This window comes from Apostichopus japonicus, chromosome 9 (assembly GCF_037975245.1).
Source record: "Apostichopus japonicus isolate 1M-3 chromosome 9, ASM3797524v1, whole genome shotgun sequence".
NCBI lineage: Eukaryota > Metazoa > Echinodermata > Holothuroidea > Aspidochirotida > Stichopodidae > Apostichopus > Apostichopus japonicus.
In genome coordinates, this window is record NC_092569.1 from 36136083 (window position 1) to 36150851 (window position 14769).

At 39.7% G+C, this 14769-nt stretch overlaps 1 protein-coding gene across 2 annotated transcripts in view; it reads right to left on the minus strand.

The window, feature by feature from the left end:
* The window catches only part of LOC139973059 (laminin subunit alpha-3-like), a 128150-nt gene that overhangs the window by 76683 nt on the left and 36698 nt on the right, over positions 1–14769 (minus strand). For both annotated transcript variants that reach the window (XM_071979427.1, XM_071979426.1), the window contains exons 7-17: positions 14041–14178; positions 8925–9062; positions 7773–7907; positions 5135–5269; positions 4398–4606; positions 3867–4019; positions 3150–3255; positions 2543–2642; positions 1874–2030; positions 1055–1181; positions 24–169 (exon numbers count right to left, since the gene is read on the minus strand). In XM_071979427.1, the coding sequence (XP_071835528.1) occupies positions 24–169; positions 1055–1181; positions 1874–2030; positions 2543–2642; positions 3150–3255; positions 3867–4019; positions 4398–4606; positions 5135–5269; positions 7773–7907; positions 8925–9062; positions 14041–14178 (1544 nt within the window). The remainder of the gene's footprint in view (positions 1–23; positions 170–1054; positions 1182–1873; positions 2031–2542; positions 2643–3149; positions 3256–3866; positions 4020–4397; positions 4607–5134; positions 5270–7772; positions 7908–8924; positions 9063–14040; positions 14179–14769) is intronic.

A 14769-nucleotide genomic window follows, 5' to 3' on the forward strand; every position in this document is an offset into this window, starting at 1 on the left:
CAAATGAGTTTGTATCCACTCACCAAGAGGGCGCCCTCCGGTGCTTCTATCCTCGCTGTCCATTCACCGCGGTTAAGAACAAATGGCATAATCACACCACCACCCTCTATCGTTACAAACTGTGGATCGGGTCCTGGAATAAAGACAATGTTGCTGATCTGCTCTGAGCCTGAAAGAAGGTGAAAGAAGTGTTAGAATTAGAAATAGAATTGCATCATAGAATTGCATCAGGGAGTGTTAGCTCAGTGGTTAACGCCGGTGCCTTTCAATCATAAGGTCCCCGGTCCGAGTCACTCCCAGATTAATGTATGTCGTCCAGTTACAGAGTTGTTGACAATTGACAATTCATAATCATGGACGTTAAATATGGATCTAAGAGACTGACTTCGGTCAGCTTGTGGCTTTGATAAGCCAATGATTACTTCTTAGCGAGTTCCTGCTTGCAGGAGGATCTAAAATACATGCAAATACATACATGCACACAATCAACAGCAACTGGGTTTATTTCTCAGCCCTTTTTGTACACTGCCCCCCTGGTTAACCTCAACCCTGGTTCAATTAACCATATCACCTGTATGCCACCACTCATGTACTGCAACTTTTGTGGCAATTTAACTATGGTCTACTTCAACATAGTACATGTTTTACCTTAGTGCACATCAAGCTGAAGTACAATTCGTCCAGTGTGCACACTCCATCTCTGATGTACACTAACCATGATGCACTGCAACTCTACTGCAATTCACTGGAATACCCCAACCACAGTACACTTTAACTTAAGCATACTTAATACATGAACCCTGCATGATGCACTTAAAAATAAATGCACTTCAAAGGTCATCACTCTTAGTTTGCAAATACCATTTACAAATGGATAAGCCAATTTGTTTTTTTTCTTGTTGATAAGAGATCACCGGGCTCAGATGATAATACTGCAGTAAATCTCAATCACAACAAGGGTATTAAGTCAGATATCTAATTTAGAGTAAATATTTGTCTCCAAATCCCTTTATCTACTTTCATGTTTGGTTTTTGTAGATAATTTGAGACTCACCTATATCCCCTGAGGATGGGGTCAGTGTAATTTGACCGGTGGCCGGAGATGATCCGTCGTATAAATACCTCAATACAATACGGTAAATGCTCTGCCGGTCAACGTCGATGGAAACCATGACAACTGGCTGCAAGATGGAAGAAAGTAGTACTCATCAGAACACAAGAATTCTATCTTATTTAAAGGTTTTGTCAAAAGTTATTAACCCATTTCTTATCACGTCATAAGAGAATTTTCTAGGGCAAAATTATAGAGATTTATAAGTTCCATGAATTTGTTAAACTTTGACAAATTTGACTGAGAATGTCGATTATGAATCAAACTGAGGCTTCTGGCAAACTTGTAGACAGTATTTTGGGCTTTTGGTCACACTTGCTTGCGACCATTTTACAAAGAGAACTGATTATTGACTCCAGCTTCAAAATAACCTTTCTGAGAAATTCCCCAAAATATTTTCTCTCAAAATTTGCACATTTGCACTGGTCATTCAAAAGTTTATTAGAATGTGTAAATGTTAATTTTACATGTTCAAGTCTTCCACTAACTTCCACTAGCTTCCAGCAAGCTATGTTAACACAGACACTGTCTACATCATAACCAATCTGGTCCATGATTGGTGCTTCTTGATATAAACAGCCAATCAAACACTCATGTAGACTATTGTAGGAATGATGTCACAAACCTGAATTAACTTCCAGCAAGCTATGTTAATACAGACACTGTCTACATCATAACCAATCTAGTCCATGATTGGTGCTTCTTGATATGAGCTGCCAATCAAACACTTAAGCAGACTATTGTAGGAATGATGTCACAAACCTGAATTGATGACATCACAGCATATCCAAGGTAACTGAATTCTGGGAATTCTTTACTGTCGTAACCAATCCTGGGACGTGTTCCACTAGGAGTGAAGCCACTTTCAATCTCAAACTTAATTTGGTGCAAGCTTGGGAAAAAGTGAAGCTGAGCTGGTCTGTAAAAAGAAAAAGAAATGTGCTTGAGGCAACATGTTTAATAAAGAGCACTATTTGGGTAGTTATATGCTGTTGAAAAACCTGATAGAACAAATAAGTTACTGAATGTTAAACACACCTGTATGAAGTACTTTAGAGTGACAAGGATTCACTTGAAATAAGTTGTTTTTATCTTCCTAGAATTCACTCACTATATTCTAGCAAAGAACAGCTCACTGTGTCCTTGTTTATTCACAACACAGACTCTGTCCTTCCCTTTCTTCCCCAATGAAACCAACCAATGCCTACTATGTCGTATTTACATTGACCAGGCTCCACCAACCAGCACAACCATCTCCCCACCCACTCCCCTCTTCTGAATATATTAACAGTCAGCTTAACATTTTATATAGTCAAGTAACCCCCAAAGCACCATGTTTCTTCCACCCCCCCCCCTCCCCAGATGCACACACACATCTGATTCACTCTTTTCAGTACTAGCATTCTGTTGTATAGCATCTTTAATACTCACTGTGCACAGTTCCGTCCACTAACTCTTGCTCTACAGACACATTGACCGGTGTTCTTATCACAGACATTACTTATGGAGCCACCAACATCACAGCCACAATCTGAAAGACATAAAGATAACACTCATTGAATGCTGTAATACTTAACAAACAGTATCTAGTAAGTATCTCATACAGCTTACAGGTTAAGACGGACAAAACTGCAAACCATCCTGAATTTATATTCTTGGAAGTAATAACACAGTATACAAGAACAAGGTCAGTGGAATATTGTATCAGTGTGTATCTGGGCAGCAGTATTACTATTTATCTGTTTACGCTTACCTATTTATCCAAATTCATTATTAGACTCAACATCTTTGCATTCTTACAGAAGTAATTAAACAAGAAATGAATAAGAAGCATTTCAATACGAGGGCAGTGTATAGGTGAAGGCATGGTGTGGTAGTGAGAATGTCCGTCCCCCAACCATTAGGTTCCTGTTTCAAAACCACACCAAGAACTAGATTCACCAACACATCCAACATCATGATATAACATATGCATTGATCCATCTACCAACATACACATCCAACATCAGAGTATAACCTATCCATAATATATACTTACCTACACATCCAAATGCATTACCAGCCTCCAGTCTATAGTAGCCATCTTTACATTCATCACACTGCTGGCCTCCAACGGCAGCCTTACAGAGACACTGACCTGATGTCTGAAATGAAACAGAAACACTTGGTCTGATAATTATAATAATCTCAATATCTTACATATCAATCATAAACCCTAACCTATTATGATCCACCTGAGAGATTCACATTTCTGTTATACAGGGAATGGATATGATTGGACAGCTTGGTACTGATGAAGGCATACCAAAACTGGCCATTCTAGCTGATGTTGTAAATTAATCCTGAAATTCACCAAAGAGTTTAACAGTTAATTTATGAAAGTCTGTACGTTGAGCATACTGGTTCAAGTGTAACATTGACCATCAAGGTTCATTACCAATGTTATGCAAATCACAATTGTAAGCATGAAAGGCTCAATTTAATTGAGTGAAAACATTTTCTTAAAGAGACTGGAGAGTGAAATAAAATTAAGGAATAGCAGCATCTCAATCATACATCATGGCTGTACTGCTGAGAGAAGAAAATTCTGAAAACAACACAATCCGTTTACACAAAAGCTCTGAATATCAAAATTATATCTCTATATAAAGTTAACCATCAAATTCAGAGAAGTACATGGATTTTCATTCTTTTGACAGCTGAAAATTCCTAATCTTGCAAAGTTTCGTTAATAAAAATCAATAAAATGACAAACCACATCACAAACAGCAAGTCCTGAAACTGTTCCTTCTATAAAGCAGTCACATGACTCACAGCCAGCTGGGTTGCTACGCTGAAGGTTGTAGTAGAGCGGAGCGCAAGAATCACAAGCTCGTCCAATCACATTAGCTTTACAAGTACAGGCACCCTTTTAAGAAATAGCAGGTAAATAAATGTGAGTTTTCTCTTGAATTATAAAAAAAAGAAATATATATACAAAAGTGAGCAAGATTTCAGAAACTGCTTTCTGAGTATACCTCTTCACAGCCTATAAGGCATTGCCAATATATCCCAGTGCATCACATTCAAGCAGTTTCCAAACTTAAGGTAACATGCAAGTCTCACTGTGGGTTGTAATCAGCATCACTCCCCACAAATGATTTCCCACTATTCTGATTGGGTTTGATTTGGGATAAGTTCTTCTACGATTGATTGCCCATATCTCCCTCTAGTTGCATTCCATGTCATTCCCCACCAATAATCTTTCACATTTCGGAGTGGGCTTGAAATAGTATGTTTCCCCTACCTGTGTTTGACCACATCTCCCTGTGGGTTGTCCTGGACGCTCTATCACTCCAGCAGGATCACAGTTGCATTCCTCACAGTTAGGATAATTGTAAAATCCCTCAGCGCACGAATCACAGGTTCTGCCCTGGTAACCGCGGCGACAGCTACACTGACCTGTGAGCTCAACACAAAGAATGCTCCGAGAGCCACTTCTGCTACAGTCACAGGCTGTTGAAATAACAAAAGTTCATTGTCAAATAAATTAAGGCTTCACTAAAATGAGAATTGTGAATGCTCTTCAAGTACCTTTGGTACACAGTCCATCAGAAAACAATAAAGATGTAGCCTTGCCCTCTCCCACCTCCCTTGAACCCCACACCTGGAACACTCTCACTCCTGGCCCAGCAACATCCCCCGGCCACCCCTATCCATGGCACGCCCACTCCTGGCCCACCAACATCCCGGGCCACCCCTATCCCTGGCTAACTCCCACTCCTGGCCCAGCAACATCACCCGGCCAACCCTATCCATTGCACGCCACTCCTGGCTTACCAACATCCCCGGCCACCCCAATCCGTGGAACACTCCCACTCCTGGCCCACCAACATCCCCGACCACCCCTATCCATCGCACGCCCACTCCTGGCCCACCATCATCCCTGGGTCACCCTATCCCTGCTATCCCTGGCTAACTCCCACTGCTGGCCCACCACCATCCCTGGCCTCCCTATTCCTGGCCCACTCTTTTAATACCTACCCAAGCAGTCCGGATATCTATAATAGCCATTGGCACACATGTCACATTTAAGTCCATCAAATCCAGCCTGGCAGTAACACTGACCACCCTCAGAACAACCCTCATACTGAGAGCCCTTAGAGTCGCATCCACATTCTGCAAGGAAATAATATAGAATTTAAAACCCACATTGATAATACGATGACATCACAGTAGAGTTTGCAGAGACAGAATAATTTCACATTCAGAACATTACCTACCTAACAGTAAGCGTATATCTTTATCCTACAGGGACAGATTCATGATTTTTATTCCAAGTATTACTCAGAATAATAAACATATCATCACCTACTTGGACATTAAGAGTACCCTTATTACTTACCTCGACTGATACACCTTACCTATCTAATCAGAGCATGTGTTACTTACGTAGACAGATTAACTTTACCTATTTATTCAGAAAGTTACTTATTTAGACCATGGAGGTTTAGACTCAGTAAACTTAAACTATGTCTTCAGCAACCCTTTTTAATTCCCCAGTGAATGAGGTCGCCAGGAGGAAAATCATGTGGCGACTAGATCTTTATTTTTCCCAAATTCTGGTCGCCCAGAATGAAAATGTGATCTCCACTTTCATATGCTAAATATTAGTACAAAAAAACACTAGGCCTAGGCTCAACATCGAGTAGCACTACTGTCAGTACTGACTACACTAACGTTGAAGTGATTTTGTCTTGCTTGACATACTTGGGAAAGTTTTTATTTCCTCAGAATCCTCAGCACATTCAGACGACGAACTTGAGAGCCCCCCATCGTCTACTTTTCTCTTTTTTCCCAAACAATTCGCTAAAGAAAGTTGCCGAGACATTTTATGAACTACGTCTAAATTAATCCAGTGAAGAAAGGCAAAATGAGTGACTCTAGTTTTAAAAACGCACTATACCGCTATACCCGAACTTCAAATGACTTAAGTTGTGCTATAATTAAGTTCTAATTCCCGTGCTTTCGTGGCAACATAAGGCCCGTGTGTACACACATGTATGGGGCAATTAATACCGTAACGTAAACGATAGCTACAGTACCACTCACGTATAACTGGACATGTGTACGCTCACAGAATCATATAAAGACGTATAAACACGTACAACAATTCAAGAAATGCTTACCGTTAAATACTGGCGTAAAACAATACATTTCGTATTTATTGCAATAAAGATCCACAAAGGATAAAAATGCTAAGTAGAGCTTACTTAAAGAGAAATAGAAACTGCATGTACATGGTTAATTTAAGTATCCAAATACTATACAAAGAGATTCAGTTCACCGAAACACCCCTTTTCCTTACCACCTGAAGAAAACTGTCTTTTATAAATTATAGTACCTTACAGTACTTTACATTTGATACAAAAGTTACTACTACAACAGCTTCCCAAAATTTGTGTGTGTCGCAATAGGTTAAGTTTTAGCCACACAATACCATTAATAATTTGCATATTACACCAAAATTTACACTCGGCGTCCAGATGGCGGGAAAATGTTCAATGTGTTGTTGTTGTGTCGTTCGGTCGTTCCCATGGTGCGATGAACTTGGGCAAGTTCAATAGTCAATGGGAATTAGATGCATGTTACAACGGCATGGTACGTAGACCACTACGACATGTGTGTACAGCGGTCTTAGGAAATTATTGTTGCTCTGAACTTTGCGAAAATTTGAAACGGGAAATCCATTCAATATTAATTTTATAGCAACGTGCATTTAGTCAGTAAGTACATTTCAGTTTTTTGTAAAGCATTGGTGAAATTTTCAGTTGCAAAAACTGGTCGCCACAGTATTATAGGGCTGGCGACTAGCATTAATTTTTCCAGAAATTCTCATCGCCAGCCGAGAATTGTGGTCGCCAATGCGACCATGGCGACCGTAATTAAAAAGGGTTGATCTTCAGTTCGCTCGATTAACCTGATTAAATTAATCAGTGTTACCTATCTTGAATGAGTTACCTTACCTATTTGTTCAGTATTTTTTATTTAGACTGAGTAAACATACATATTCAATCAGAGTCTTACTTAGGTAGATGGAGTAATTCCATACCCATATATTCAGAGTGTTACCTACATACATGATGAACCATACCTACAGTATATACTTTGAGTGTTACTAAGACTGAGTAACCTTACCTATATTATTCAGAGTATTTTATGTACCTGATTAACCTAATCAGTGTTATACCTATCTTGACTGGGTTACCTTACCTATATGTTCAGAGTGTTACCTATTAATGCTGCGTTACCTATTTTAAATTTTCAGAGTGTTACCGACCGCTAGTGATTCACCTTACCTATATATTCAGAGTGATTAACCTTACCTATATGTTCAGAGTGATCAACCTTACCTGTATGTTCAGAGTGTTACTTATTTAGCTTGATCAACCTTACCTTTATGTTCAGAGTGTTACCGACCGCTACTGATTCACCTTACCTATATATTCAGAGTGATTAACCTTACCGATATGTTTAGAGTGTTACTTAATTAGATTGATTAACATTACCTTTATGTTCAGAGTGTTACTTATTTAGCTTGATCAACCTTACCTATATGTTCAGAGTGTTACCTATTTAGACTGAGTTACCTTACCTACTTATTCAGAGAGTTTTTACATACCTCTACATTCTGGGAAGCCATAGTAACCCACAGCACATGTGTCACATCTGCCTTCAAAGTTGACCTTGCAGATGCAGGCACCAGTGGATGGTTCACATACCTCATCAGTTACACCAAAAGGATTACATGAGCAATCTGCAAAAAATACATCAAAATAAAGCTCAAATCACTAAAACCATCAAAGGTTACATGATATGAAAATTTTTTCACACTTTTGATGTGATGACATCACTTTGTCAGCAGTAGATGCCTGTCAACATCTGTTACAAAGATCCAGAGAATGACTCTGTACTGAAAAGCTTTGACTATGTTTAAACAAACGAGATTAACAAAAGTTGCAGCCAGTGATGACAATTGTGTCTCTGAGAGTATATCCCTGCCTCTCTTCACTCTCTCATGAAGAGACACAGCTTTATTTCATCAGTAGATTTACGAACATGTGCTGCAGTATTAACAGAGATGGTAAATGACCTAAATTGTTTATTGCATGTCATTTTCAAACATAGCAATATGAAACTATTAGAATCTGAATAGTTCAAGTGAGGGTCTGTTTCACTTATTAACAAAATCAGTGAAGAGCTCCATCATACCAATATCATGGTTATCTTTCTTTAAAGAGCCGTGTTAAAAAATAAAGCATAAAATAGTAGTCAAGTTAAACCAGGCGCGTAGCCAAGGGGGGGGCGAAGGGGGCAGCCGCCCCCCCTTGAGCATATTTAAAAAAAATTTTTTAAATGTTTTTATGATATCGCTAGTATTTTCAAAAGAGAAAATGCTATGATGCAAGTTACAAGGCCTGGGAAGTGCCATTTCCAGTGATCTGGGAGGCATTTTCAGCCAAAATTTTCTTGTACGCTTCGCGCCAACCATGGTGGCGCTACGCTTAGATAGTTTGCAATGCCGAATCTACATTTTCGCCCCTCCCTTGGCAAATTCCTGGCTACACGCCTGAGTTAAACTTAGTTTCATTCCAACTACTTCTTCTTCAAGGATGATATTGTTGCAATACATTATTCTATAACATGGGAAGGACATGGAAAGGGCATGGAAAGGGCACAGGAAGGACATGGAAAGGACATGGAAAGGACATGGGAAGGACATGGAAAGGGCATGGGAATTAGGGCATGGGAAGGACATGGAAGATTGACTTACCCTGACAGTTAGGGAATCCATAGAAACCATTTGCACATTCATCACACGTACGTCCACCATAAGTGTCCCGACATCGGCACTGGCCGCTACCTTCATCACAGGATCCACCACGTGACCCTCTCCTGTCACAGTCACAGGCTGTCGCAATCACAAAGAAGAGAAGGTTATAACATTTAAAAGCTCAGTATACAAAATAAGAACACAAACTTATTGTAAATGGATCAATTTCTGTCAAGACAAACCAAAAATGTTTTGTACCTGTAAATGTATTTATTGGTTTATGAATAATATATTACATTTTTACCACAGCTATTTGCAGCCAAGTGTCACAAAGATGGTATGGAAACTATAGCCTCATAACACAGAAAACACCGAGATGATATGGGAACTAAAGTCTCATAACACCAGACAACACCAAGATGGTGTGGAAACTATAGCCTCATAACACCAGACAACACCAAGATGGTGTGGATACTATAGCCTCATAACACCAGACAACACCAAGATGGTATGGGAACTAAATCCTTATAACACCAGACTGGTCATATATAAACAATATTCTTTTAAAGTGTATAGTGTTTAGTATTCTAAATTACTTATATTAATAATGCCACTGCCACTTTGAGTGAGTTCAATGAACCAGCTTGACTACAAGTAACTTTTACCTGCACAAGCAGCATAAACTTTAGGGGTGCTTTTTTCTCCAAAACATTAAAAAATCGTGTCCCTGATTTCACATGAACCTTAAACCATCACGGATGCTTGAGCTAATAACAGACATTAATATAATACCAACCTTACTAATTTATTAAGTCTTCACTCATATGATCAACTTATAACAAACAAGTAGTTCCCCTCCTCTCTATGTTCATCTAATCTGGTGTCCTGTATGCTGATGTTACATCACTTATGCCCAGGCGATTCAAAAGCCAAGTTCAGCTCCAGGGACAATTATGCCACCTGGTCTCACTGTGGTACAGTAGTCTACATATATTCATGATACATTTATGGACATATGAAAAAAGTTTATTCTTCATCCCATAATCACCAAGGCCACCTGCTTGACCCAAGGGCCCAAGACTGCAGCCGCATCTGACCCCCAATTTTCATCAACCCTGCTTATGCAATCCTTTTATTATTCCTGTTCCTGAATTAACATCCCTGTGGTCATCTAGTGTACTCTGTCATCCCAAAATGTCCTTTATCTGCATCTCATCCAGTGTCCTGTACACTTTGAGGTAAGTGTCCCCCATGTCACCATCTAGAGACCACCACCACTTGAGCATACCCCCATTAATTACCCCCATCAATTACCCCAATTTATAGTATCTTGTATTCTCTGCTGGTTACCCAAGTCTAAAATGATTCATAATTTGGTCACAAATGGCTTTGCATCACTGCTATGGATATATATCCACATATTTTGATAATCTACACTATTACATACCACTATGGATATAGATGTATCCACAATGTTTATATAATCTACACTCTTACATATCACTGTGGATATCGATGTATCCACATGTTTTGATAATATACACTCTTAGTGTCAACATGTCAGGACACAGCATGTACTTCAATGGAAAGGTTTTTTCCCATCAGTTTTCTTCTTATTTTCCTTTCCAACTCTATTTAAGCAACATATATTTCAGAGTTGATTCTCAGCCCTAATTCACAGCTCATTCTCAGCCCTAATTCACAGCTGAACTAAGCCCTCTTTGATACCGACCAAAATCAGCTTTGAACAACAGATCGGTCGATGTACTACAGATTTCAAAATGGAAGAAATTCAATCCAAGACAGCAGATTGTTGCTCAGAGTTTAACCTGGAAGTTAGATCGCTCCTCAGTAATGACATTTGCAGAGCAACATAAACAAGATAAATGGCAAAGGTCAATGCATCCCTGTCAAATTTACAATTTTCTCATGCCCTATTTACCCCCTTCTATTGTCAATCTTCTCTTAGCTAAACATACTCTCAAAAGACTGCCTGCCTCCATTTCCTTAACTCAAGGCACTTTGCAAATATTGACTCTGCATAGGAGGGTTAATTCTAGGTTTCGAAGAAGACAGTTTTGGCATGGTGACCTATTGATTGCAAAGACAATGGCAGTGTAGGGTTAGGAAGCACAGTCAGTATGGAATAAAGTTGTCAAGTCCTATAGTCTGTCAGGAAGTTTGTATCATTCAAATTTTATGATGATATGGCAGGCAAGCAGATGCCAAGACAATACCAAAAGGTATCCTAACATCAATGTTGGAAGGGTGATGGAATGACTGGATAAATTAGAGAGAGTCTTTAGAGGGACTGGATAAATTACAGAGGGTCTTTGAAGGGACTGGATTAATTAAAATAATTCTTTGGAGGGACTGGATAAAGAAGCGGAAAGATTCTTTGGAGGGACTGTATAAATTAGAAGAGTTGTTGGAGGGACTGGATAAATTAGAAAGAGTCTTTGGAGAGACTGGATAAATTCGAATCTTTGGAGGGACTGGATAAATTAGAGTCTTTGGAGGGACTGGATAAATTTAAAAAATTCTTTGGAGGGACTGGATAAATTAGAAGAGTTGTTGGAGGGACTGGATAAATTAGAAAGAGTTGCTGGAAGGACTGGATAAATTAGTAAGAGTCTTTGGAGAGACTGGATAAATTCGAATCTTTGGAGGGACTGGATAAATTAGAGTCTTTGGAGGGACTGGATAAATTTTAAAAATTCTTTGGAGGGACTGGATAAATTAGAAGAGTTGTTGGAGGGACTGGATAAATTAGAAAACGTTAATGGAGGGTCTGGATAAATTAGATAGAGTCTTTGGAGGGACTGGATAAATTAGAGTCTTTAGAGGGACTGGATAAATCAGAAATAGTCTTTGAAGGGACTTGACAAAAGGCTTTGCCGCTTTGGCAGGACTGGAAAAATTAGAATAAGTCTTTGAAGGAACTGGATAAATCAGAAAGAGTTTTTGAAGGGATGTATGAATTAGAGTCATTGGATGGACCATTTAATACTTTATGTGTTGTTATAAACTCATAACATCTTTATGTAACCATTATCATGTAAAAGCACTCACAATGCATCACCAGGTATACAGTATAAAGCCATTTTGCTATGTAATGTTATTACACAGCCTAAATATCTTTTACCATGCAATGTTCTTATACATTCCTTACATGAAGGAACAACATTACTGCAGGGATATGTATCACAGAGAGGCAAGAATGGATCTTGTGGAATCTATTGAGCAATTACTTCATGCCATGGACATTTATTGAGCTGTATAGTTCTTGCCTCACATACCGAGAACTGTTTAACTGAAGGGTCATGCACTTTTGCCATGGGGCAGCTATCCACAACTTACCAAAGGGGTAAGAGCTAACATGACTAAGGAGCATACAGCGAGCTGAAGTACTTGAGACTGAATATTGGTATAACATATATCAGTCTGCATTCATCTGCACTTCCCAAAGACCTTGTATCAAATGCTTAGGTACCCAGGGGATAACCAAGAGAGGGAAGGAGGGTGATACTGAGGGGAGACGAAGGGGAGGGAGGGAGAAGGAGGGTAGATGTGGGGTCACTCATCTTCACTGTTGGTGTCAGTCTAATGAGCAATAAGTTTGTATCTACAAATTTGCATTTATTCTGCATTTTGATCAATAAATAATGGGAATCCAAAGGATCTGTATGCTAATCGTTACCCTTTTATAGATTTAGGAAGTAATATTATGCCTGGCTGAGGAGGAGGGAAGTCTAGCAATCTGTTATTCAACCAACCATGCAGCTTTCTCCCAAAAACCAGAAATATTTTGCCTAGATCAAGACTTGCATACCAACACTAGCCTACTGTATGTCAGTAGTCTATAAAACAGATAACCTGAAGGTATAACAATCTGTCAACAAGAGTTTTTTCCTTCAGTGTTTATCAAGTTTGTCAACAGTGATATCTTAAATCGAGTTATATATAAACAGTTTACCCCAGACAGTCTACAGCGGTATTCCAGGCACATCATAAATAATATTAGTATGGATTATTTCTACAGTGCTCATGATGCAGCAGCAGTAACAGCCTGAAGGCTAGATTGGCCAGAGAATAAACACAATGGCAGCAGGCAAAATTCGTCACTAAAGAAGAATGACTCGTTAAAAGGAGAGGGCATAAATGATGGGGGTGTATGAGAGAGTAAATGTGGGGGCATATGACAGGGTAATGAGGGTGAAATGAGCAGATAATGAGGGGGGCATATATTAGGGGTAAATGGGAAAGCATATGAAAGGGTAAATATGAGGGGCATGAAGAGGGTAATGATAGGGCATATAAGAGAGTTAATGAGGGGGCATACTAGAGAGAGTAAATAAGGGGACTTGTTAGACAGTAGCTGAGTGGGCATGTATGAAAGGGCATATGAGCTCTAGGATAATGAGGGGAAAACGAGCAGGTAATGAGGGGGCATATTAGGGGTAAAAGCATATGAAAGGGTACATACGAGGGGGGCATGAATAGTTAATGAGTGGCAAAGGGAAGGCATTGTAATCTAGTGACTCAATGACAAATATTAGTTAGACAGGTAAAGGGCGCTCTTTCCAAAACTCCAGAAAGATGAATTGAGAACTTTCTACCATCATCCATGACAGGTAAACATTAGTAATAGGGTCAGGTTCAGTGGCGGAGCTAGGGGTATTGGTCGGGGGGGCGAGAATGGTCTGTAGGGGCGCTTTCGTCACTATCTAAGCGGAGCGCCACCACTAGTTAGCGCGTAGCCTACAGAAATATTTTGAGTAAAGATACTCCCTAGATCGCCGAAAATGACCATTTCCGGGCCTGGCTCATTTGCAGATAAACGAAGAATAAATAGGTGTCATCGCCAAATTACACCAACAAAATGTGACAAATGTCAATAAGTAGATGAGAGCGCATTAAAAAAGTCAATAATCTAGAATAAGTAAAAAGTGGTAAAGAGCTGCAAAGGGCGCCAGCAGTCCATTTGAGTCCGTCAGGGGGGCATCCGCCCCCCCCCCTGACTGTATGGACGCTCCGCCACTGGTCAGGATGGATGAAGAATCCTGGTAGACTAGCAGCCAGGAATACTTTTTAAATTGACATGACAGATACTCACACAAACACGCTGGAAAGTCGTAGAAACCACGTTCACACTGATCACAGAATTGACCAGCGTAGTTGACTTTGCAAGGACACTGTCCTCCTCTAGGAAGACATACCTTGTTCTCTGTGCCGTTGATGTTACAGTCACAAGCTGGAAGGAGTAAGAAAAACAAAATCGTTTACAAGGATATTCACAAAATACTGACAGTTAAAATGAAGTCTGATTTTGTCTGCTTGAAAAGCTGATTATAAGATGCCAGCAATTGGGCACCTTTCCTCTGAGAAACCTCCAATGACCAATAAGTCTGTGCCAAACAGGGGTGGGGGAGGGACAAGCTCCTGCAGGATGGCTGATATTGAAAGCAGAATAATGTGGGGAAAACAAAACAATTGTTGCAAAGTAGATGAGCAAATTATTCAGAATGGAAGCATCAAAACTAAACAAGAACCAGCCAGCTAGGTGAAAGAGAAGCTGACTTCATATTTAATTGCCTTACTGCATACCACAAAGGTGAGAAAGTTCTTATCCTACTTCTCACTTCTCATAAGCATCTGAATACAAACCTCTTCACTAGCTCTGCCTGATACCCCTACCCCCTTCCCCCTCCCCCTACCTCTTCCCGCTACCCATACCCCTTCCCCTTCAATAATTGATACTCAAAAGCAGCTATAAAGACAGCAGCTTAAAATCAAGATGAAAGATGAGTACTGTGCGAGCAGACAATAATTTTTCATAATGTAG